At 39.5% G+C, this 27,557-nt stretch overlaps 1 protein-coding gene across 6 annotated transcripts in view; it reads left to right on the top strand.

The window, feature by feature from the left end:
• Window positions 1-27,126, top strand: part of LOC131675186 (histone-lysine N-methyltransferase SUV39H2-like) — a 64,993-nt gene extending 37,867 nt beyond the window's left edge. For all 6 annotated transcript variants that reach the window (XM_058954081.1, XM_058954079.1, XM_058954078.1 and 3 more), the window contains one exon: window positions 24,223-27,126. In XM_058954081.1, the coding sequence (XP_058810064.1) occupies window positions 24,223-25,904 (1,682 nt within the window). In that variant the 3' untranslated portion in view covers window positions 25,905-27,126. The remainder of the gene's footprint in view (window positions 1-24,222) is intronic.
• Window positions 27,127-27,557: the final 431 nt, after the last annotated feature.

Here is a 27,557-nt window from a genome sequence, read left to right as displayed (position 1 = left end):
AATAATTTATTCAAATAATAATTATTAATAAAATACAAATTATTATTATTAATTAATAATATATACCTATCGTTTAGTAATAAAAATAAAATGAAAATAATTAAGGGAAATTTTAGTAACAGGATGATACGGAATAATACCAAGTGTCAATCCCCTATTACAACAGAATAATAAAAAAAAATTAATTCGTCTATTTCACAGAAGAAAATATTTTGCAAACGCGCACATCAAATTTTAAACGATCGTTCATAAAATAATACCCCAAAGGAATTTTGCTAAGCCGCGTTTCGACTTTCAAATATTTTTAAGCAAAAGAATCACGTTGCCAATACTATTCCGTCAACTAAGCACGAAATGTGGGAACGGAAGAAAGACGCACCCGGTCTCAGAAGCGAAAACTCTAATTACGCTTATGCGACCAAAAAAAACGAATTCGAATTCGTGGAAAATCGGAAAATCGAAATTTCCAAATTCGCTGTAAAAAAATCTGAAAAAATTTGAGAGTTTTTCTTGACTAATTTTAAGATATTTTTGTTCTTAGAAATTTTTCACTAAACTTGATAGTTTTGGAGGAAAAAATTCGTCAAGTTTAAAAAAAAAATTTTTCCTTTCGAACGTCATTTTGTGTTCGCCATTTTGAATTTCGGAAAAAATCCAACGGTATTTGAAAGAAAAGATATCTATAACACCGATAACAGTGTTTCCAATGGTGTGTGCAAACTTTTTCCATTTCAAAATATTACTTTGTTTAGAAAAAAAAACGCGAAAAATTTGTGAATTTTCCGACAAACCGGCCTATAACGTGTCCGGCTTACAATTTAGGTAAATTTTGTCGACGTCATTCGAAAGAGGAGGTTAAAATCTACAAGATATGATGCTTGATAAATTTTTCTATGATTTTTTCATTTAAAGATATGAGGATGAAAGTTAAGAAAAAATTTGTGTTATTTGGGAGGAAAAGGGTTAATGCAATGGCAAGAAAGGGATAAATGGAAAATAACAAGAAAACTTATGATTGTACTTTTTATTAATCTCGTCATCATACAAATTAATTGTGAGTTAATTGTGAGAAAAAAAATATGTGTCTATGTAGACTGGAACCCGGGACAATAAAAATGAAATCAAGCAGCACGCGTTAGCCATCTTGGCTATCAACGCACTAGGATCGTATAGTATGAATGTTACATATGTTCATAGAAATGTACGAGGGTTTATGATTAAAAAAGGAGCTTAAGTTGTAGATATTTGCTGTAATAATTAAGATATTTCGAGATATTTAATTATGCACAATAAAAAAAAATTGCATCGAGTGGGAATCGAATCCTCTATTCTGGTCGAAGAGAAAAGATTTGCCGAGACGAAATTCTCTTCGAGTGCTCAGACTCGCACTCTTGCTTCGCCCTGCCCATCGGCTAACGTGATTGGTCAGATGCACATTTTCTTCTTCTCCTCTGTATATTAGACGCACGTTCGGTATTCCCCTCTCGCGGCGAACGAAAATGTGCGTCAGCTTCGGTGCTTTCGCCATTATGGAGCGCTCGAACCAGTAATATTTGTCGGGCACGCTCGGAAGCATTGCCGTCAGCAATCTCCTTACTAATCTCTAGTGCTTATTTCTTCAAGACTACGTACGAGTATTTACCAAGTAATAAGAATAAAGCCGCTGATTTTCTATCGAGACATATAACAAACTGCAGCAACGACTACACCGATGAAATTTAGATCGCTATGTTGATGAAAGATTCTTCTCGAGATTTGATTAAACATTTCAAGAATTTGGATTTATTACAATAAAAAGATGACTATATACAAAATCTAAGAAATAAAGAAAATTTTAATCATAGATATATAGTTAATAATAATTTAGTATATAAAAAAGATTAAGTTAACAACAAATTATTATTACCAGAAATAATAATTCCAGAATTAATTCAAGAACTACAAGAAGTTTATGGTCATATTGGTTCAAGAAAAATTACAAAAATGTTACAAGGAAATTTTTATATTTACAAGCTTCGTAAAAAAGTCGCTAAAACAATAAATCGTTGCGATTTATGTCAACGCACAAAATATTACACAAAAAAGATATCATCAATAATGCAGCCAATACTTGTTAAAAAACCAAATAATCTATTATCGATAGATTTCTATGGTCCATTACCTACTTCACGAGGCGGAGTTAAATACATTCTAACAACCATAGATTTTTTTAGTAAATTTGTATTAATGTATCGTATAAAAATATCAACTACCTATACAACTATAAAAAAGATCTTTGAACATTATACAGGGTGTCCAAAAAGTAACGATACACCTGAGAAATTTGCTAAGCCGGTTATTTTTTTAACCGGGTGAAGGTTGTTCTTGAAGTAACTTTTTACGAGGAATCCGATGGTAACCTTGGATTTGACCTTGAACCTCATTTTCAAAATTATTTTGAGGTCAATCTCATTTTTTTAAATGGAAACCCCTATTTTTTATGGCGGAATCGGAAAGAGCGGAAAATTTTACGTCCAGATATGTATTGAGGTATGAGGTTGAGGTAACCCCTAGAGGTCAACTGGTGGTCAAAGTATGAATTCTTAAAAATCTCGCGAATTCAGTGGTTAAACAAAACAAACAAAAGGATAACCCCAGGTAACTTTCAACGGTGCTCTTTAATTTGTCCTTGAACCTCATTTTCAAGGTTATTTTGAGGTCAACCTCATTTTTTTTAATGGGTACCCCTATTTTTTATGGCGGAATCGAAAAAGTGAAGACTCTCACGTATGGATGAGTTGAGGTTTGAGGTTAATGTGACCTCTAGGGGTCAGATAAAGGTCGAACTGTGGCTTTGTAATAGTACCGGGATTTTAGTGGTACAAGGAAGTAAATAATGGTCATGGAAACCCCCATTTTCGACAGCGGCAATCGAAAGAGCGGAAAATTTCACATCCAAATATCTACTTAGATCATAAGTCAAGGGCGAACTTAAAGTTTAAGGTCAGTCGAAGGTCATCCAAACTTAAAGACGCCCTAAAATTTTTTAAAGTTTTTTTCATAATGGAGAAGGGTATTTATTTAGTAATTGCCCATCGGAGATCCATAACCTTGAATTTAACCTTCAACCTCATTATCAAGGTTTTTTCAAGATCAATTTTTTTTACTTTTAGCGTTACCCAGGAACAACGACGTGGACGTAGTAAAATCTGTCCCCTTGGGGTGCTTTATTTTCGTGAGTTCCCCTCGCCTCTCATGATCGGGGTGCTTGATTTTCGTGAGTTCCCCTCGCCTCTCACGATCGGGGTGCTTGATTTTCGTGAGTTCCCCTGGCCTCTCACGTATGATTTATCTTACATCAGCACATCTTATTTTAAGTGCTCGAATTGTTCACCGTTCACTTCTTGACAGTAAGCTAATCGGTGGTAAAAAGCATCAACAGCAGTTTGGATCATTTCAGTGGGAATGAGAGCTGATTCGTCTATGATCCTTTGACGTAATTCGTCCAAGTTTTGGGGTTTAGTTTTGTATACCCGATCCTTTAGATAACCCCAATAGAAATAATCTAAAGGCGTCAAATCGGGGGACCTAGCTGGCCATTCAATTGTGCCTCTCCTTCCTATCCACCGATTATCAAACACCTCATCTAAGTAAATTTGAACGTCTCGTCCATAGTGAGCTGCAGCACCATCCTGCTGATACCATGTATTTTCGAAGTTGTCTCCGACTATTTCTCTAATTGCTGGAACTATTTGATTACGAAGCATCTCTTCATAATTTTGAGCGTTTAAGTTCCCATCAATAAAGAATGGCCCTATGATTCGATTATTCACTATTCCAGCCCAAAAATTCAACTTCTGCGGATATTGCGATTTATCTTCTCGCATCCAGTGTGGATTTTCCGCAGCCCAGTACCTGCAATTATGTCGATTTAATGTTCCGTCAAGTTAAAAAGTTGCTTCATCAGAGAAAACTATGTTTGATGGAAGATTTGGATTTTCAATTATGCGTGCCATCATATCTTCACAAAACTCAACACGACGATCGAAATCGTCTTCATTCAACTTGTGAACCAGGTGTACTTTAAACGGATGGAATTTTGCTGTTTTTAAAATGATATGTACGGACGATGTACTTATGTCATGCTCTTGAGTAACTCTGCGGATGGAATTATGTGGATTTCCAGTGAATGATAATAGAACATTTAATAAATTCTCTTCATTTGTTGCTGAGCGTGGTCTGCCTGACTTAGGTAGATTTCTGACATGGCCAAAATTTACAAACCTTGAAATAGTATTCTGAACAGTAGACACAGCAATTGGAGTTCTATTAACCCGAAATGTCTCATTAAAAAGATTTCTCACTGCCCTGTAAGATCTTTCTACTCCACCCCAGCCTCTCATCATAAGAAGTGATATTCTTTCTCGTTCAGTGAGGCGTTCCATTTTAAGTCAGCGAATCGAAATTTACTCAAAAATCAATCAGAATTAAAAACAAAAAGTTTGCAACCCAAATAAATGTTTTCAAAAAATGAAAATTATAATTTGAGTACTTTTACAAAAAAGTTCTACTACAGTCCGACTAATGCACTAATGCTTTATGGAGATTTTCGAATGGTAAAATTTTTTCAAATATCTTGCTTTTTTAAATATTAATTTTTGAAAATGCAATTGTCCCGAAGAATAAGCTCAAAACGATAAAGTTAGGCATAGTACATTTCCTAAGGATAGAACCAAGTGAAATTGTTAGTGGATTTTCAATGAATAGGTATGGGATAGTAACCTTAAAAAGTTTAACCGGCTAATCAAGTTATTAAGAAAATAAGCGTAAAAAATCATTGTTCATAGGCGAGGGGAACTCACGACAATCAAGCACCCCGATCGTGAGAGGCGAGGGGAACTCACGAAAATAAAGCACCCCAAAGGGACAGATTTTACTACGTCCACGTCGTTGTTCCTGGGTAACGCTAAAAGTAAAAAAAATTGATCTTGAAAAAACCTTGATAATGAGGTTGAAGGTTAAATTCAAGGTCACGGATCTCCGATGGGCACTTACTAAATAAATACCCTTCTCCATTATGAAAAAAACTTTAAAAAATTTTAGGGCGTCTTTAAGTTTGGATGACCTTCGACTGACCTTAAACTTTAAGTTCGCCCTTGACTTATGATCTAAGTAGATATTTGGATGTGAAATTTTCCGCTCTTTCGATTGCCGCTGTCGAAAGTGGGGGTTTCCATGACCATTATTTGCTTCCTTGTACCACTAAAATCCCGGTACTATTACAAAGCCACAGTTCGACCTTCATCTGACCCCTAGAGGTCACATTAACCTCAAACCTCAACTCATCCATACGTGAGAGTCTTCACTTTTTTCGATTCCGCCATAAAAAATAGGGGTACCCATTAAAAAAAATGAGGTTGACCTCAAAATAACCTTGAAAATGAGGTTCAAGGACAAATTAAAGAGCACCGTTGAAAGTTACCTGGGGTTATCCTTTTGTTTGTTTTGTTTAACCACTGATTTCGCGAGATTTTTAAGAATTCATACTTTGACCTCCAGTTGACCTCTAGGGGTTACCTTAACCTCATACCTCAATACATATCTGGACGTAAAATTTTCCGCTCTTTCCGATTCCGCCATAAAAAATAGGGGTTTCCATTTAAAAAAATGAGGTTGAACTCCAAATAACCTTGAAAATAAGGTTCAAGGTCAAATCCAAGGTTACCATCGGATTCCTCTTAAAAAGTTACTTCGAGAACAACCTTCACCCGGTTAAAAAAATAACCGGCTTAGAAAATTTCTCAGGTGTATCGTTACTTTTTGGACACCCTGTATACCCAACTATGGAAAAACATTAGCAATCATATGTGATCAAGGGGCACAGTTCACAGCTAAAGCATGGAAAGAGAAGCTTTCAGCTAACAATATAAAATTAATATTTTCTAGTATTCGCCATCCATAAAGTAACATCGTGGAGAGAATTCACAGAGAACTAGGAAGATATTTAAGAGCTTATGCAAATAATAACCATAAAGGTTAGGCTCCATTAATCCCAAAAATACAACAAATAATGAACTGTGTGTATCACGAAACAATTGAAATTACTCCTATGGAAGCACACCTCCATATTAAACCGGAGAGGTTTTGGCATCGATGGATATCAGATACCAAAACGTATGTGCCAAGGGATTATAATCAAATAAAAGGAATAAAGAAAAGAATGCACTCAAAACTTATAAAACGTGCAAACAATATTAATAAAAATATCTGTCATTATCAAAATAAAATTAATGACAATGTTTTATTACGGAGTCAAAATATAAGTAACAAAGAAGAAGAAATAATTAAAAAATTCTTAAACTTATATGAAGGTCCGTATATAATCAAAGCTATAAGTGGCTTGAATACCTACTTACTAACAATAAGATACAAGAACGTAAGGATCGAGACGTATTTTATACATCTCTATTAAAGCCGTACCAAATTTAGCCACTAGGGGATACATTCTCTCTCCGAGCAAATTTGCATATTGATTTGATATATGTGAATATTAGAGAAAGTGAGCTAACAATTTTTGAAGATGAGGAAAAGTCAAGGAACACAGTCGTCTGACCTATGACATTACATCTCTTTTCCATCATCTAAAATTTTTGAACCATCGCAAATCAATGGTGCCTTGGTCCTGGTGGAAAAGCACACAGACACCATCCAAGCCTTCTTTGATGGCGAAGGCAGAAATCAAACAAAAATCCACAATTCCTTTCCTACCATCTAGTGTGCCCCGTCTAGTTGCTCCTATACCTTCCATATCCTTACCAACAACCTTAAGGAAGCGGAAGCGCAGGATGCAAAAGAAAATCAAGAAACTGGCTGCGAGAATTGCCAAGACGGAGGATAGGATCGAAGAATTAAAAAAAAATATAGCCTCAACACAACCAGAGCAACCTTCTTCCCCAGGAAAATTTTTAATAGAACAATGTAAATAAATAAATAAATAAATAAAAAATAAACCAGAAGACAAACAAAAAGAATAATAATAAAAGCTCATAGAGAACTGGATCATGAGACTTCTTTCTCATGGATCATTCAATTTCAAGAGGCGGCTATGTAACGGTCCTATCTATGAGCTAGTTTATTATTTCACTGAATCACTGTAACCCGTTAAACTCATCTATCTGTGTACATCAATGAACATATTAAACGGCGCCACGTCACCTATTATTTGATTTTGTCTTAGTACAAAAGTCTAATTTCGTAACCATATAAGGAGCGTGACATCACAGACTTATAGATATAGATATAATAGTTTTTGTTATTTTAATAAAATATGTTAATTAGATGTAATTTTGATGTAACAAAGCATTTCTTATATAGATTTTAGTACATAGATTTAGATTATAATAATACGAATTACGTTTAATTACACAAGCCGACAAGGAAATAAACCCTTCCCAAACGTTTTTGGTGCACTGAAACCGAATCTGACTTCAGAATGCTCCATCACCCTAGGTTTTCGAGAAATCCTAACCTAAAAGTTCTAAAAACAGGATTTTTCACTATATTTCGCGTAGTATTACGTCGTAAGCCAATTTTATTTTAAAAAATGAGTAATGCTATCTCAAAGTACTACTCTTACCCTTCAAAACTCTTTTTTCAGATTTAAAAAATCTTTTTTTTCCATATCGTAGATTGAATTTGAGTGAATTAGCGATTTCGTTACAGCACGAAATAGTAGCGAATTTCCGAATAAAGAGTTATAGTGTAATTATATGTTTTTTGGGTCACTGAATCCAAATTTAACGTCAGAATGACTCTATAATCTCAATTCCCTTAACCCTAGAGCCCCATAACCTGCGACGCTGTAACCCCTGACCGACATACCCCAATTTCCTTAACCCTCGAGCCCTTTAACCTGCTGCGGTATAACCCCAAACCCTCACACCCCAATTTCCTTAACCCTCGAGCCCTTTAACCTGCTGCGGTATAACCCCCGACCCTCATACCCCAATTTCCTCAACCCTCGAGCCTTTAACCTGCGAAGCTATAACCCCCGACCCTCATACCCCAATTTCCTCAACCCTCGAACCTTTAACCTGCGAAGCTATAACCCCCGATCCTCACACCGATATTCGCTACGCAGAATACCTCAAGCCTCCAAATTATATTCAACCCCTGAGCCCTGCAAGTCTGCAACCTCAGACTCCTTTGCCAGAATTTCTTCAATCAGCACTTCAAGCTGCTATCGTATAACCGTATGTCTCTACATTTCAATCCCTTCAATATCCAAGCCTTGTATTCTACGCAGCTTTCAATTACGCGTTTGAAATCTCATTTATTTAGTTTGTGAGTGTTGCATCTGAATATCTGCAACCCTACAGTTTTTCACTTCTTTTTTTATGAAAACGCCGTCGTTTATCTTGAAATGAACGTTTAAGAGATTTGCGTCTATGATGATCTGTCAATGTATCGTGTCGGTGTAGAGCCCAGCAATAGTCAGCCATCATGCCCTCATTCCATCTACCTTGATAATGTTCCTCTTTGTTTCTGAAATCTTGATGAAATCTTTCACCCATTTCTTCACTGAACGCCCCAACATTGTCCGGAAAGTATTCCAAATGTGAAAACAAAAAGTGTATTTTCAGGCTCATCAAACACCCTAATTTTTGAAAATTCTGTAGCATTGTCGACACAATAGTTTTGTATTTAGGGTCCCGGTGGTTTCCGAGAAAATTCTCGGTGACACTTTTGAAACTTATCCAAGCATTTCTTTCATCAGTCGTCATTGTCAAGAGGAATTCATCATCTTTCATAAGTGCTCGAATGTCTGGCCTTACAAATATGCCTTCCTTAATTTTCGCTTCAGACAATTTAGGAAATTTGCCCTGAAGATACTTGTAACATTCGCCTTGCTTATCTAGTGCCTTGACGAATTGCTTCATCAAGCCCAGTTTTATATGGTGTGGAGGTAACAAGATATGTTTAGTATCAACAAAGTTCTCATGGGCGACATTGTGGGATCCAACAACCATTCCGATTCTTTCCGAACCCAATGTTCTTCTCGTGCACGACTGTCCCAGAGACACAAAAAACAGGGGTGCTTCGTATTTCCAGATTGCAAGCCAACTAATATATTGATCATCTTGAAATCGCCACAAACGAGCAATTTGTGTTCATTGTTATTGATTTTCTCAAGAAGGAATCGAAAGTTATCGTGAGACTCTTTCATCACAGTGGAATGAGCAATGGGAATAGCTGCATACTCATTCCCATTGTGCAGAAGTACTGCCTTGAGACTTTGTACAGATGCATCCATGAAGAGTCGCCAGTTCTCTGGATTATAACCTCCTTGCACTCCATATAAACTGATGAGATGCTTTATATCGTTGCAGTAAACAAGGTTATCCACGCAAGTAAAATATGGCCGAAATTTAATATCTCTCTTCCTGTAAATAGAAACTTTTGTCTCAGGTAATAAAAGATTTCTTTCTTTTAGTCTTGAAGCTAAGAGTTCTGAAGAATCTTTCGGAAGATTCAAATCACGGATCAGATCATCCAAAGAATTTTGGTCGAAAAGTTTGGGCTTTTCTGAGTCAGAAAAATCTTCTTCATCACTACTGCTGCTTTTGTCTGTTACCGGAACTTCTATTGGTTGAAGTTTTTTTGGCTCAGAATCAGAATTTTTTTTCTTTCTATTTTTCCATACTGAGCTGCTGTTACACTAGAAACGTTCGGATAAAGGAGAGAAGCTTTGTTATTATGATTAAAACCTAAAGTATTACATTTACAAAAGTAACAGTCATCATGGTGATTTTTAGGTTCACGCCATATTGGTTGGAGGACAACTTCGGTTTTAGTTTTATTCCAGTTTTTCAAACTTCGGCGACAGTCTTCACAAATATGTTTAGAAACCCATGGTTTGTCTAAATTCTTCATAGGTGTATCGTAACATTCTTCAAACTAATCTTTAATGATATTAGTGATTGATCGACGAAGTCGAGCTACCTCAAATTTACCGCAGATATTACAAAAGGAATCGATTTTTCCTTTGCATGGAATTCTACATGCCGACATCTTTAATAACTTATAAGTTAATTGGAAATCACGAGTAATATTATAAACTTATTCTAATAACGAAATGGGTAAATATAATTAAATTTCTAGAAGACAAAGTAATAATAAAGATCAGTAAAAGTACTGCACGCAGTGTTATATGAGAAATAATAGAAAGTACTTAATTCCAGTGATTTCTCCGTTAGCCTACCGCTCAAACACGATCTCTAACACGGATGAGGAGTAGAACACAAAAACTTGGAGTTTTCGAGCGGTGCTAAAACACGTATAATATTATAAACTCATTCTAATACCGGAATGGGGTAATGATAAAATTTCTGAAAAATGAAGTTATAATAAAAATCAATGAAAGTACTGCACGCAGTGTTGTACGAGAAATAATACCAAAAATTCAATTCCAGTGACTTATCCGTTAGCCTGCCGCTCAAACACAATCCCTAACACGGATGAAGAACAAAGCACAAAAATTTGTAGTTTTTGAGCAATGTCATACAGGGTTATCCTCAAGTAAGGAAATGTAGGCCCTAAGTGAATCCGATATCTGCTAACGTAGATACTTTCTTCATCGTTAGTAGACCAGAAAAATGTAAGATTAAAAATCCTAGCTGATCGATTTCGCAAGTTATAGACACTTGTATGTAAACGTAAATTGTACTTGTATACGTAAGTTGGATATCAATTTTCCTATCACAGACACAAATTCTTCTACCTTCTTTTACCGCAGAAATGACGTCTATCGTTGTTCCATTGACCCAGCGGTATTCCCCGTCCACCAAACCGAAAAAAAATTTTTTCTTTATTTCTTTATTTTGACTTTATTTTCGTATTCTTGGGCACAAAATGAAACTTTTTTCTCCTTAGCATTTTTTTCCAAAACGTACGCAAGTCGAAGTAATTGAGGATTGAAAAAAAGGTTATTTTTTTACAAAAAACGCCGTAACTCGGTTAAAAAACATCGGATAGCACCCCGCGGGGGGGCTAATTTTAAAGGGAAAGATATTACCCTCCGAACCCCTCCGGTCGATTTGCCCTCCACCGCCTGGTTCTAAATTGGCATTGATTTAAGTCGAGGTTAAAAAAATTGAAATTTTTTGAATCAGTTTTTTTACTGTAAAAAACACATATTTTCATTTTTAAGTCTCTGCACGTCTTAAATGGAAGCTTTTGCAATTACCTTTAAAATGCCCTGCAGTTTTTTGTGATACGATGATTTCCGACCGAGATACAAAACTTTCAAGTTTGCCTAATTTTGAGGTAAGCATGGCAAAAGTGATTGAGGAGCAGTGTATATATATATATGCGTAGCCACATAATATCGAATTGACGTCTTTTTTTTTGTACGATTCATTGTTTTTTTTTTCTGGTAATAAAAACTGTGACAAAATTACTTCTGTGAACAAGTAAAAGAGACAAAATAAAATTAAAGTTTTTTTTTTCTCTCTTTCTTACTTTGGAAAGATAACACGTGCGTGCCACATGTGGCAATAGGAGCATTTAAGCGTGCACTACAAACTGCGGGAACGCGTAAGCGGCAACACAATTAAAATATTTTTTTTGTTTTTGTGATCTTAATTAGCAACGCGCGCTGCAACAACAATTTGTTTTTTGTTTTTTTTTTGGCGTATAGCTCTATCGCACACCAGCTCGTAGCCGTCTAAAATTTACGTTCGCTATTTACGCGTACATTTGAAAAGTGCGACGTTGATTCAACCATCGCAGGCAATAAATTAATTAAAATTAATTATTTATTGACAATCAATTATTATAGATTTTAATTTAAAAAATTACTCTCTGTATTTTTGCCATTATTATTTTTGGTTTTCCCATTTTCGTTTTTTTTCTCTCCAGTTTTTTTTTGCAGTTCGTTTTTTTTTACAAAAACAACAATAAAAATTTAATTAAATTCTTTTCCTTAATTAAAATCAATTTTCACTATTAAAAACAATTGTTTTGGTTGAAAATGGCCGACAACACGGAGAATTTAGAAATGCTACAGGAGCAGGGCGCGCTCGACCTGTCCGCCTGAATCGAAAGCCTGGATAGTGTTGAGTTAGACGCTGTACTAGGAATGCTAGCGTTGCGAACCGAAGGTACGTTGTACGAACGCGCATACAGACTGCAGCAGCGCCTGTTAGGAAATTACACAGCGACGGATTTCGTTCAAACTCAGGATCCGGAGAATCCTGAAACGATAGATAGAAGAAACAATTTCTGCAAATCGTTTTTCCTGTCTCAAACGCTTCCGCCCGAGCTACGCAACCGCGTAATGACGCTCATTATCGCGGAACCGGACGAAGATATCTCGTCGACGCTGGATGCAGCGGGGGAGTTTACAACGAGCTCACCAACGAGAAACGAGACGCCAAGCGACATGTCGCTGACAACAGCGGCACTGTCGCACTCCGTCGAAACGCGCACCGATTCAACCACGCCGCGCAACAACTGCACAACACCTACTACAACAACTTCGACGATAACTTCGGCCAGCTTTTCTAGGCTAGCTTCAACAACGCATACGGTGCAAGCGCTACCGAGCGCACCACGCACAACCACAGAAGCAATCGTCCACGTGTCGGCGGAAATTGAATTAACCTGGTGCAAACTACCAGATGGCACAGACTGCCAACTACCGAAAGCTGCGGCGAACGAACTCCGACGCTCACTCCGCGCGGAACACGAACTGCGCGAGACGCTAAAGGAGATGAACGACTACGTGTCAAAATCAGCAGACGAAGTAGATAAAATACGCCGACAAGAAAAAGGAAAAGACAAAGAAATACGACAGATGAAAGAAAGGATCGCGAAGTTGGAAGCCCAAGAAACAAGTACGCGGCTGAGAAGACAGAATACAGCTGATGTCCCGAATAAATCAGACGCGGCGTTTACGCAGAAATGCGTCAACTTTCAAGATACGTATGAGCTCATTGAAAATGACTCATATAATTTCACCTTACCATACACGCCGCGCGGGCTAAATCTAAACGCACCTCTCTTTCACTCCACGGCTAGGCAGCCGAATTTTCCAAATACGACCATGACGACCAGAGCACCAGCGACGCCGCACACAGCACTCTCATCGCAGTCTCACGCGACGGCAATGACGTCAGCACCCTTGCAACCGACTCCACTCAAGCCTGCACCATGGGGCTAGGGGAGGGGGGTACAAAAGGTGTATCCCGAGGTGCCAGCTGGAGTGTAGCAGCTGTCTGCGATTTCGCGTTCGTGCTTCGAAACTTCACGAGGTTTGCCAACCAAAAACGTGGGCAAAACCCTCCGTGAATGGAAGCTCACTTTCGCTGGAGACTCCCAATTTAGTATTGAGGAGTTCTTGGAGAAAGTGGAAGAGAACTGCATGTCAGACAGGATCTCGGAAGAGGACCTTATGGGCTCGCTGTCGGTGCTATTTAAAGCACCAGCACTGCTCTGATACCGCCTGCAAGGCCCCACTTGGAGCTACTATGCAGACTTCAAGGAGGTCACCCTGAATGCCTATAGCAGATCCCGACAGCTCAAGAGGAATTTATCTGTCGAGGCGCACCTGCGGACTCAAGGAGCAGACGAGCCAGTTCGAGACTACCATTTTCAGCCGCTTCAAGTGCCCCTGGAGCATAGCCGATCAGATCACCCTCGCGATCGACAACATGCTGCCGAAGCTAAAGAAGAGGCTCAAGAAGAAGCAAGAGAGCTTCACCACGCTCCAATAGCTGACGATTGAGGCTCAGGGGGTGGAGGTTGCCGAGTCAGATGACTACTGGAAACACCCTCCGTCGGTTGAGCAGAGCATGCTGCCGGAGGCAGCCTACAAACCGAAAGCCAAGGCGACTAGCGCGAGGCCGAAAACGGCTGTCGCGTCCCTGTCCGCGAAGACGCCGCCTGCCGAAACGGACTTAGAAAGGTCCATGGAGAGCCTGTTTGAACGGAAGTTCAACCAGTGGATCTCAGCCCAGACCAAGGGTCTATCCTGGCTCGTGCAAGGGGCGAAAACGGACGGATCGGCCACCTCTCAAGGGAAATCCACGGACGAAAACTCGTCGGCCCAGCAGGCCCCTCGAGGTTGAGGAAGTGGCCGCGGGGCGAGAGAAGGACGAGGTCGAGGCGGCGGCAGAGGGGGTGGCAGCGCTCGCGTAGTCACCCCAAAATCGGACAAGAACAAAGACAAGGAGCCAGGCCCCGACAACAAAGTTTTGTGTTGGGACTGCAGCTGGCCCGGCTATATCAAGTCGACTTGCCCGGAGTGCTCTAAAGCTCAGCCAGCAAAAAACGAGAAGGAGAGCGTGTAGATGTGGTCCCTACGTCCTCTCCTCCTAACCCCGGGACCTCCGAGACGATAAGCGTCGCAAGAGTAGCGCCAGCGCTGCGAGGCACGACGATTAACTCCACGCTAGCCACGAGCGATCCGACGGTCAAGCTGCCGCACGGCGATGAAGGTATTGCGATCAGCGCTTGTCCCGAGAAGGCTTGACGTTCACGTCAAGGGCTTTACGTTTCGCGCGCTCTACGACACCGGAGCGTCGCGCACCGTCTTCGGTCCTTTAGGTGTCGAGATAGCAGCCGCATTAGGCATCCGTGTGCATCGATATGTCGGTAAAGGTGCCAGGGCTGTCGATGATCACTTCGTGCCCATCTTCGGCAATGCGAAATTTCCCTTCACTATAGGGGGAGTGACGCACGTCATCGATGCTCTCATTTTGAAGAAGGTCGATACAGAGTGCACCCTAGGTGGCAATTTCATACGCGCCTTCGCAGCTAACTTGGACATCCGTACCAATAAGCTGCGAATCGAAGGGAGCGAAAAAGAGATACCAGTGGTACTCTCGTCACTCAGTACAGAAGAGCTTTTGTTCGCTTGCCTCTCTAGGAATCGAAGTAGTTTCCGATTCCCAGCGCGAAGAAATCGAAAAGCTCATGAAAGAGCTTATCCCGGAGCGCAGCTGCGAGGAATTGGGCTGCACTGGTTGGATCCACTATGACATAGACGTCGGTTCAGCGAAGCCGATAAAACAAAAGTATTATCCGGTTTGGCTGAAGATCGAGCAAGAAATGCACGAGCAAGTGCATAGGATGCTACGGATGGGCATAATCAGAAAATCCACTAGCGAATGGGCTAGCCCCGTCGTGATGATACAAAAGTCCGACGGTGATTACCGTTTTTGCGTGGATTACCGGAAAGTGAATGCCGTCTCTCGCGTGTGTGCGTACCCGCTGCCGTATATAGACAATATACTGCGTAAAATCCAGCACGCTAGGTTCATCAGTGCTCTCGAATGTTCGGGAGCATTTTGGCAGATCCCTCTCACGGAGATGGCTATGCCCATTACTGCTTTCACTGTTCCTGGTATGGGCTTGTTCGAATTCGTTCGAATGCCCTACGACTTAGACGGTGGTCGCTCCGCCTCCAGGCCTACGACTTCGATATAGTGCACCGCAAAGGCAAAGACAATGTCATGCCAGACGCGCTATCTCGGATGTACGAGACGGAGGAGGACGAAATTGCGAATCTCGCCTCATTAAAAATAGATGAATCGATTAAAGATCCGTGGTACCTCAAGCGAGCGCAGCAAGTTTTGGACGAGCCGAGAGCGCACCCCTACTGGAAAGTCGTAGGGGAGAAATTATATCATTATCGCCCCAACCCGGCCGTGGATGATTTGCTCGGCGAGGACGACGATGCCTGGAAGCTTGTCGTGCTTCGCGAGCAGCGCCCGCAAGTGCTCGCCGAATGCCACGAGGAGCCGACAGCCGGCCACCTCGGGCGATATAAGACACATGAGCACGCATCGCACCGATATTTTTGGTCCAAGATGCACCAAGAAGTGGCGCACTTCGTACGCCACTGCCAAGTCTGTCAGCAGACTGAGGTGGAGCAGCTGCTGCCTGCCGGCTTAATGGGCAAGCATGTAGTGACTCGACCTTGGGAGATCGTGTCTGGAGACACGATGGGACCGTTTCCGAGATCAGCGCAGGACAACGGGCACCTGCTAATTTTTCTGGACCTATTCAATCGGTGGATAGAGTGCATTCCAATACGTAAGGCGAACGCTAAAACCATCAAGCGCGAGCTTAATGAGCGTGTGCTCTTGCGCTACGGAGTGCCAGACCGTTTTCTCTCGGATAACGGCACCCCATTCAAGAATAAATTGGTAGATGATTTCCTCGACGATAACGAAGTGATCCACGCGACGTGCGCACCGTATTCGCCAAAGAGCAACCCTACGAAACGGGTTAATCGGACTGTCAAGTCCATAATTACCGCGTTCGTGGAGGAAAAAGACTCTACCTGGGATCTGTACATCCCCGAGCTTATGTTCGCTTATAATACGGCGGTGCATGAAGCTACCAGAGCGAGCCCAGCCTTTCTGAACTTTGGCCGAAACCCCGAGCTCCCCAACTCGGCGAGACGTCAAGAAGAGAGAGCGGCCACAGCCGAACTCGAAAACGACGCGCTAGCCCGTTGGAGCGCCCGCATGGAAAAGCTGGCCAAGCTAGACAAGAGGGCTACTGCAATGCGAGGCACCGCGATGTAGCCTATAACGTTGGAGATAAGGTATGGGCGAAAAACCGCATACTCTCCTCCGCCGAAAAATAAATTGCGACCAAGCTCAGCCCCAGATACGCTGGCCCATTTGTCATCACTGCTCGCCTAGGCACGAGTACGTATAGACTCCAAAACGAGGACGGAATCGACATCGGCAAGATGGCCGTTTCCGACCTAAAGTCGTGCTTCGACGATGAGCAGTTCCCCGAGGATGACCTCGGGATCTGCTCATCAAAGAAACGAAGAAGGCAGAAGGGCTGGAAAAAGCCCGCGCCGCCTCCCATGGCTGTCTCTCCTCGGCGCCTAAGACAGAGAGATAAACCTACTAACCAGGCGTGACTTTCCACTAACTATGGCTGGCTCCCTTCGTTTTAACATCTTCTTTTTTTTTGCTTTGGCTTCTGGCTTACCGTTTAACGAGCGTAAACTACTCGGAGGACGACGACTAAGCGCTCGTGCATCGTCCCCCACGGCCTACGCCTCAGCAACCTGCGACTACGCAAGGTGCGCCGTTCACTCATTTTTTTTGTCCCTATTTAAAATAAATTTTATATTTTTGAATCTCAGCAAGAGCTTGCGCTTCACTTTCCCTACAGATCCCTCGTGGCTTACCGGTTTTCTTCCTGTAATAGAAAGAGAGAGAACATCTTTCGAGCTGGTACGCCCCGGCTAACCAGCGTCTGGGGGAGGGGAATATATAACGAGCCCTGTCTCGTTATGCTCTCTCTCCCTCTATGGCCACTAATGTATAATATATTAAGTAACCTAAATAACTTGTTGCTTTCATTTTACAGCAGCCGAAGAGAGGTAAGGGGAGAGCATTAGGTTCCAGCGCAGGCTAGGTCAAGTAAGAGAGAGAGAGAGATAGCGCGCGCGCTGTCCGGCCAAGCAGGTGTTCGAGCCACCGAAAGCGGTAAAAAAAGCGAGCGAGTGGACTAATCAGAGTTCGGACTCGCTCGCGCGCGTACGTGCCTTCTGGCGGTCGTACCACCGCGGACTTTCGCGACTTGCCGTGACGACGCTTTTAGTGAGTGAGAGTGAGCAGGGCCGGTGCTCGTTGCCCTGCGTGCGATTGAGTGAGTGAGGAACTGTGCCGGTGAGCTGCACCCGGTGCATCCCAGGACTGTAAGTGTTGTGTGTGAGCGTGTGCGTCCGTGATCTCGCGATCCCGACCGCCGCTGTCGAGGCCTGTCAAAGCTGCCTGCGAGGCTCCTTATCGTCGCCACCGGCTCAACCTTGTAAGTACGAGCTCGATAGCATTTTCTCTCTCTCTCGCTCTGCTACGCGCCCTCGCTAACTCTCACTGCCTGCTGCGTATGTACTCGCTAACTAATCTCTGCCGTTATTAAAGCTACTTGCTAATATTCTGAATCCCGAGTTCTTTTTCTTGCGCTACCCTGTCTCTCTCATTCGCGCCCTGCCGAACCTTGGCTCACGCGACCGTGCGCGGACGCGCGACTCACCACCCACAACGCTCTACCGAGCCCTTCGGCGAGACCTTCGCCGTGTCAGAGGCACCTCTGGAGCTATCGGGTCGGGCTTCGTGCAGCCCATCGCGGGACCCGCAACGTTCTGCAGAAGTCCGCTTCGCTGCCCATTTGCAACTCCCTCTCACGTTAACGCGCGATCGCAGCTAAGATATTCCTAGCTAAAATTCCGTTATAATAATAATAAATTTTAATATGCAAAGATAATTAGTTTATTACACTGTTAATATTAATTATTAGAAAAATGTGAATACTCCATATTCAAAATGAATATCTGAAGAACATGAGTAAGAATTGATTTCATTAATAACAGTTTAATAATAACTGTTATTAATAAATAAATAATCAATAATTTATTTAAACATTAAGTTGTATATAGAACGAAAGAGTTAATTTTATACATAATAATGATAGCTTTATAATTTATAAATCTTAAATAATTAATCTAGTAATTACATTATAAGATTATAGAAAAAACCGTTAAAAATATGAAAATTTGTTATAATTTAAATGTTATTAATTAGTTTGAGTATTTCTTTTTAGAAATTACTTCTAAAATTAATAAACGATAAAGTTATATAAAAATTTAATATTGTTCTATTGTAAATATTGTAATATTGCATTAATTTACTTTATTAGTTAATAACTTTTGACGATACTATTTGTGATAATTGTAAATTACACTAAATCGACCACTAACTAATTTTATAAAGTTTACATCTGTTGAAACTTTAGTATTAATGTTTATTTACTTGTAAATTAAGAAAACTCATGTCTCAAAATTTGCTAATTTTCTCGAAGATTCGAAAACTTCTCGAAGAGAACTCTCCTACAGAAAATCTGTGTATAAATACGCCTATTATTGCACAGGCTGGTATTCACTCCTAGCCTTGCAAAGTGAGCGCATGAGATTGAATAAACTTGGCTAATATCTAAGTTCTTTCTCTCATTGTGATAACTGAGCAAGACCTTTCTTTTCCTATAATTCATGGTCAACTTATAGAACATTTCGCGCTATAAGAAAGTTGGGCTGAATTATATCCTTTATAAGGAAGACTTTAGCTCTGCTTATGGGACAATTCGTATCATAGGAAACTAGGGCAGAGTCTGACTTTCCTTGAAACTTTACTTATATTTGCATATACTTGATTTATCGATTTATTTCATATTGACAGTTGTGACAGGGCTGATAGCGATGTTAGCTAACCCTGTGCGCGGCACTCTCCTCGCACGGATGTAGCGGCCGAGCGTGGCTATGGTTAACATAGCATTCACGCGCTCGTGTCGTTGCAGGGCCTGGAGAGGGGAGAGCGCGGCTGGCGGAGAAGACGGCACGAGAAGGAGCGAGAGCGCGAAGAGCGTGAGAGAGAGCGAGAGAAGAAGAGGAATGGGCGAGAACGCGGAAAGCGCGGCTCGCGCCGCGAGAATTAAGAGAGCGGGAGAGATTGAGGACAGTGAGAGAGTGACCGTACGCTAATCAGGTCACGGCGCGAGATACGCTAGGACACGCGCCAGGAGAAAGACATCCCAAGACGAGAGATAGAGTTTTCGGATTAGAGTCTTCGGCTGCTGTTCGAGCAGCCTTTCCCGGCGATCATCATCCGACGCCTGAGGAGCCGATCCCGGCCGCCAGCTGCCAACCAGCCGCCGCCGGTGATCCGACGATCTCCTCTGCCGGCAGGACTGCGGTTTCGCCGTCGCCGGCTCTCCACCAGCGAGCCGCGGGAGGAGCCACCCGGTGGGTTTGTTACATCTCTATTCCGCGACTCTCTCTCACGTACCAGCTCTCGCCCGGTACAACGCCGCGAATCGAATTGTCGCGATTGTTAGTTGAGCGAATTCGCTCCTAAATGTTATACACTCGCCGCGTATGATAGTTGAGCGATTACGCTCCTAGTCGCCGCCTGCTGTCGCGTTTGGAGGATTGAGCGAACGCGCTCACCGCCTTTGTACTTATATTCGTAGATGTACTTTTGTTGGCGTAAATAAAAGGGATCGCCTCTTTATAATCATACCGATTCTCTCTATTCACCTTTCCCGTCATCGCGGTAGGTTCGCTCCCGTGGAAGTCAGCGCCGGCTTCTTTCACCGGAAAAGGACCCTTTATTAACTCGCACGGGGCATAGCAGTGGCGCACTTGGCTATGTTTTCGAGGATAAATTCCCCCCCTTTACACAGTTAAAGTAAATTTGAAAAGAAACGAATTCTTACTCATTAACGCGACAAGACCACGAGAGTACGAACTATTAATTATATTATAAGTGATACGAACATTACACTTCTGTTATTGTTTTGTCGAGGGGCAACAAACAGCTGATATTGTTGTCGAGCCTTTAATATCGTTTATGTTTAAACTAGTTGCTTAAAAATAAATTTCACAAGTGCATGTAGTCGTAATCGTTTATTTTTGTTTTGATTATAATTGCAGTGCCTTCGTTTGCTTTATTGTGTGGGTGATTTGTTTTGTGTACAGTGTTATTTGGAATGTTGAGATAACTGTTGCTCGTAAAGTGTATTTCCGATATTAACATGATATCAATATTTTCATCGATAAAAATATTGATTAAATAAATATTCTTAATTCAAGGTATCTCTGCATAATTCTATTTACCTTCCAGAGAACGAATTTAAAATTATACATTACTAATACTGCTAATAGGCTTAACATAGTATCCAACCTTTGCATTAACTGCTCTGCTATATGTTCAAGTTTATTTGTGTTTCCGTTATTGGTGTGTGTATTTGGCTTTGCCTGTATATTTATTTATTTTTACTTCAATCTCTCTCGCTTTGTTCGTTTTTTTGCCCTTACTTAAGTGAATACTTGTTTTATCTGACTTTGTTTGTATTTATAATTAAGTTAGATCGATAACTATTTTCAGTTGAGGTTTTCTCTCTTAATCTAAGAAATAAGTTTTGTTGCAGCTGTTTGCGAACTGGACATCCTATGTAATTTACAATGTGGTTTTCTTCGTAAATTGCGCACTTTACACCTTTAATTTTTTCTTTAATTGAACAATCTTTAGTTGCGTGTTATTTTACGCTTTTTACACAAATTGAACTTTTATCGCAATAATTTTTAGTAAGTCCGGGTTCTTGATAATTATATCATTAAAGCGTGTTAACATGTGGTGGTTCAAATTTAATTGCAGTATTCAATAATCTGTTTACTTTTATAATGAAGTTTCGATTGCACATCGACTCGGCTGACATAAAGATTACGGTTACACCGGCAGAAGGAGTAAATCGGAACGAATTTACGAAGTACTGTCGGCTCTGCTCAGCTTAACTTTTGTGAAGGTCTCCTAACTTAGAACTGGGGTTGATCATCATCTGTTCAATACTGGACGCAAATTGTGGCAGGTCGCGTGAATATGATAACTTCGGGAGGGGATTAACTAAATAAAGAGGCGGCATGAACGGTTTCAACCATTTAATAAACCAAGCGTTACAGAAAGCGATACAGCTAGTTAGAGGGAGAAAGCGAGTAGTAGCTTTAGATTGGTGAGGGGGGGGGGGGGTAGAGTGACGGAATGAACGCTGGTACCTACAACACGCGAGCGCTGGTCGACGCTGGAGTCTTGCTACAGGCAGTTATTGTCTCTTTGGATACGAGTGGCCGCAATGTTAAATCGCGCCGAATTCGGTGTCTTGCAAGACACTCCGAAGTCACCTCCCAAATTCATCTAGGTGATCACCAGCAAATAAGAAAAGCGTAGTGCACGAGGTGTTCCGTCGACTGTCGCAACTAAAGAGTCCTGGTGTGTACTTTTGTGTCACATCGAAATTCTTTTTCATGTGATCACGTGATCGCGCTAGTCGTAAAGTGTCTCTCTTCCATTCACTTTCTCACTTATCTTTTGTGCTCGCTGTGAAAATGTATATTTAGTATTTAATACAAAATAATAGAATAACAGAAAGAGACATTACGAGAAATTTTTCACTCGTTATAAAATTTTCTTCAATCCATACTTTTGGGAACACATCACCGTCAAATCATCCTTATGCCGACATTACACCGACTTATGCAGACGTCAGACTTCTACGTAATTGCTTACTTTCTACCAAACATAACTTATACAGACAAGTAGATTTATGCGAACAATACTAAACGTGGATTTGAGGGATGATTTTTGAACTCACTCCGCACATGAAATTAACGGTCAAAATAACGGTCGCTTACAAATAAACGCGCGGAATTATTAAAGTCGCACGAAAATTAATGTGGTGCACCTACCCTACGGTGCGGTTACGGTGATCAGTCGTAACCGTTTATTAGCCAAGTTAATGGAGCTCCTGGAGAACTTGCTGCGCTGCCTCAGTCACCGGGAACGGGTGCTGCTCTGTGCAATGCTGCTGCTAGCTAACGCTGCTATTTTTCTCGCACCTTGCTCTCACACACATGCACGTATCAAAACCAAAAAACTTTTGATCGACAAAGGGCAAAAACACAATAGAAAGTTTTGACGGTTTTAATATAAAAAATAAATAATATGAAAAATAAAATTGGCAAGCGTGAAAAAATGAAAAAAATTTGTTCCAGATTTTAGTTTTCACTTTATTTTTGTATTCTTTACCACAAAAGAAAAAACTTTTGTTTTTAAATTTTTTGTATTTAATGCATAGCAATCGAGATATGAGCTGATGAAACAAAAAAATGATTTTTTTATAAAAATAGCTATATCTCCTTATTAAAAAATCAGAAATGAGTTCTGTCACTCATATTTTAAAGATGAACATTCCATCTTTTAATTTTTATTGGATTTTTAATGATCCGCTGATTTGCGTAGCAAATAAATAAATTTGTTGTAACGGGGAGGATATCTAGTACAATGGGGATTTATTATCGCACAAACTCCCACGATGCAGAGCTAACCGCCATTCCGTTAAACACGTATAGTTATACGCGTATTCGCCTTTACGTTTAATACTTTCGTTTCAGTGTCTTCTTTCCAACCGAGTTGAACTCACCTTAAGTCACTTGACTTGTGACACTCGATCTATCTTAGGTGTGAGTGACCTAATGTTTAATCCGACTAATCCTAGATGAAATCGGATTAAAACTTAATCCTTTATAGATCTATTAAACTATTAGGAAATGAAATCACGTAACACGGTGAATAAAATTAATAATGTTTAATTTAAAAATTACAGTCTTTTACGGGCCGAAAGACTAACGCACGCGAATAGGATTTACAATTATTGATAATAATACGGTAAGAAAGAGAGAGAGAGAGGGAGAGAGAGAGAGAGAGAGGGAGAGAGAGAGAGAGAGAGAGAGAGAACTCGAACTTTGCCGCGAAATCTAAAGCTCAGCACGAATACAAAAAAATAACGCTCGCGATAGACAAAATACTCTCGCTCGTATTTTGTCGCTCAATATAAGGGAGGTGTACCTACCTTGCGGTGCAATTAGGGTGATCAGCCGTAATCTTAAAGAGAATTTTTTTCTGCCAACGGTTTCCTCCTGATTGATCAGCTGCGCTGCCTGACTAGTACTATCTTCTGCTGCTTAGCTTCCTCACTGCACTCGCACGTATCAAAATATCCTAGGAAAACTTTGTAAAAAACGGCGAAACACTGTGCAAAATATATGGCGGTACTATTTCAAAAGCAGCTGATACTTAACTGACTATTTTCAAACTCTCGCGCGCCCTCTCTCTCTCTCTCTCTCTCTCTCTCTCTTAGTCGTTTGAACTAACATCGCGAGTGTACCGAATCGCGAACGGATCGATTAATCGAATCGACTACCGTTGCATTGTACTCGTATATAGGCAAAAAAAAAGAAATTTTTCATGTTCATTTTTTAAGCATAAAAAACTTAATTCTAGTACAAACAATATTCTTCACGATACTTAAAGCTTTTGCTATTACATTTAAAATGGCGTCAAGTTTTTAGTTTTACGACTCTTTTTCGCTGAGATATAAAATTTAAAAATTTGGCATATTTCGCCTCAGGGTCGGCAAAAGAACGGGCCCAGCACTTGTATGTTGCTATATAACTCAAGGAAAAATGCGCGACTGTTCTACTCCATTTTATATTGAGAAATAGGGAATTGACGGGTAGAACGAATTTTAGTTTACGTGAATAATTTGGCTTTACATGTTTATATTTGTTAATTAATAAATTCGTTATTTTTTATGTTTCAGATATACGTGCCGCTGATAGTAGTCGAGACCAGAAATTAGAAATCCCATCAAATCTTGCAACCTCATCTGTAGAATGTGGTAAACGATCAATCTCTCCAATACATTGCCATCCATCTGCTAAACAACCTAGAATTATGGAAACTAACCGAATAAGCAAACATAGCGATTTGGACATGCAGGAATCACTATACGGTCAACAAGCTAGCCGAGAATCCATCTCAAATATCGCAGAAGAATGCAATAAGTCTTTACCTGGCAAAAACTTGAATCGTTCTCAGTCTTTTGAAAATGAAAGCAAACTTCTAACAGATTCATTGAGCAAGTGCACAAAATATAAAGAGGTTTGCATTAAACTAGAAGATTTTCAAAAAAATCGTAGACGTGATCGAAAGGCATCGAAGTGTGAAAATATATATGAAGTAGAAAAATTTTTAGGAAAAAAATCCGAAAATAATAACATATTCTATTTAATAAAATGGAAAAATTGGAGCCCTGAATTCAGTACATGGGAACCAGTGCACAATTTAACTAACTGTGCTGAATTATTGAAAGAATTTGAAGAAGGACGTTTGAAATCATTAGATATGTTTCAGAAACATACTAATTTTTATCCTAATTTAATTACTATTGAAAAACATATGCAAGATATACTTTCAAGTGGTAACGTTATTGATTCTTCTTTAGCCAATACAGATTATTTGTATGAAAAAATTAATGAATTTTTCAATGCTAATCCTAGTAAGAGAAAACAATTAGTTGACAATATTAAAGAACATATTTTACACATGTTAGTTTATAATGCAAGAGCTGAGCAGCTGGCATCTTTAGCGGAGTGGGAAAATGAAATGAATAGCATCACGGCTGGCAAGCCTCTTATAAAAGTGGAAAATGTAGTCGATCTAGAGCGAGCACCTCCAGAATTTCTGTATATTGACGATTACTTACCTGGTTTGAATGTCATCATACCTGAAGAACCTCCCATTGGTTGCGAATGCTCTACATGTGATTCAAAAAGTAAATGCTGTTACGCTATGTGTGATGGGAGTTTCCCGTATACGTCTGCTTGCAGAATTCGTGTACCACCTGGAACTCCTATATACGAATGCAATAAACGTTGCACATGTTCTGAAAAATGTCCAAATCGTGTTGTTCAACGTGGTTCTCAAATGAAATTATGCGTCTTTAGAACAAATAATGGAAGGGGATGGGGTGTCAAAACATCACGTATCATAAAGAAAGGAACTTTTGTTATTCAATATGTTGGTGAAGTTATAACTAACGAAGAAGCTGAAAGACGTGGAAAAAAATATGACGCTGCCGGAAGGACATATCTTTTTGATCTAGATTATAATGAAACAGAAGAACAATGTCCATATACAGTTGACGCCGCTATTTATGGAAACGTATCACATTTTATTAATCATTCTTGTGATCCCAATTTAGCTGTCTACGCTGTTTGGATAAACTGTTTGGATCCAAATCTTCCTAAACTTGCTCTTTTTGCAACAAGAGACATCAAACAAAACGAAGAAATCACATTTGATTATACATGTCAAACAAACAAAGATGACCCATTCCGTTGTAGAATCGGTTTAAAAGGAAAGTCTAGTAATGAAAATACTATTGATGGTCGGATCCGCTGTAAATGTGGAGCAAATAATTGTAGACAATATCTTTTTTAAAAATTTTTATTAATTTATCAAGAGTCTCATTGTAAAAGATTACTTACATTAGCTTTCGATTAAAATGCATTGTATGTTTTATATGGCAATAAAAATATCAGATTATTATAATAATTTTACTAATAATGGTGACAAAAGTTTTGATGAAATTACTATTGTTCACATAATTTGAGGTATCATAAAAATAAAAAACATTTTCCCGGAATTAAAAAAAAAATTCATAAAAGATTCCATTGAGATAGCCGATTCGATACTCTACCTGTATTATAAAACTAAGTATGTATAGGTGCTTTCTATATTCAAAACTCAAATTTATTGCGGATTGATTTTCTTGACTCTTTTTATGAACTTAATAGTAAAAGACTATGTTTCAAACTTAATGGGATTTTCAGGTAATTAAAAGACTTTCCCCTCGAGATTTTTACGGGCTAAATTTATCTGAAAAGTTTGTTAAAGTTTTGGTGACTTACTTTAATTTACCATTCTAAAGGTTGAGGAGAAGAAACAAACTTAAACATTGAATGAATAATTACAAATTGAATTTGTCTAATCCTAAAAATCAATCAAATATTAGCGTAATTTTCAAATATTACCGTCGCTTCTAACATGAATCGTTAAATATAAGAATCAATGTTAATTTCATATGCCAAGCTAGAATAATGAGATGAGATCAAGATTTTCGTGAGTATTCCTGCTGAAACAGATATTATAATATCGGAATGAAAGGGGAAGTCGGATGTCGAAGAAGAGACTTAATAGTACGAAACTTCTGTAGAACGTCAGTCAGAGTACAACCAAGACAACTTGACGGTTAGAAGATATCTTAACATGCTAATTTCTTCCCGTATGTTAGTTTCTACTACTTGCTACTCTGTAAGAAATGCAAATAATATCTTGGTAGTGGATTTTCAATTTGTTTTTACATGTTTATAATCGTATGTTTGTAGCTAGTTTTAAGTTTTATTCTGTTTGTTCATGTTATTTTTTACGATATATAAGGTAAAAGCACCTATTATGGAACAATTTTAAGGCTATTTTTATGGCACAGCTGCTAAGCAGCTCAAAAATCATCGAATGTTCAATTTTTTTTATTAATCTGGGGGCCTCCGTGTCAGCTATCCAGGGAAACTTTTAAAAATTAAATACGATTTTTTTAAAAATTGTTATAAATAAAAATGTGGCTGGTGTGGAGTCTCCTATTATGGAACGGCATTTCACCACTGGCACCTCTGTTCCATGAACGTTCGGACCCTATTATGGAACGACATAAAACAAGTTTGAATTTATAAATTTATATTAAATCATATTATAAAAGTATAAATTTATATTAAGTTATATTATCAGTAGTTGTTAAAATCAATCATGAAATGTTTTTTTTGCGATTGTAAATTTATACTTCTTTATACATCTTGAAAAAAAAAAGAAATTACGTAAGAAATTTAATAACAAGATCTGGATAATACGATTGATAGATAGAATTTTTTATTTTTTATAAAATAACATTAAACAAACTAAACTTTTTCGTACAAAATATTTTTTAAACAATCATAACATTTTAGAAATGTTTACAATGCAGTTTTTTTTAATCTTGCTTATCTTTCATCGAGACTTTTGGCTTACGAGGTTCCTTTAAAGCGTCAAGTTGTGCTTGAA

This window comes from Phymastichus coffea, unplaced genomic scaffold, assembly GCF_024137745.1.
Source record: "Phymastichus coffea isolate CEN01 unplaced genomic scaffold, Cenicafe_Pcof_1.1 PCOF00017, whole genome shotgun sequence".
NCBI classification, from domain to species: domain Eukaryota; kingdom Metazoa; phylum Arthropoda; class Insecta; order Hymenoptera; family Eulophidae; genus Phymastichus; species Phymastichus coffea.
Note: the sequence above shows the minus strand (reverse complement) of the source record. Positions and strands in the feature narration are given on the sequence as shown.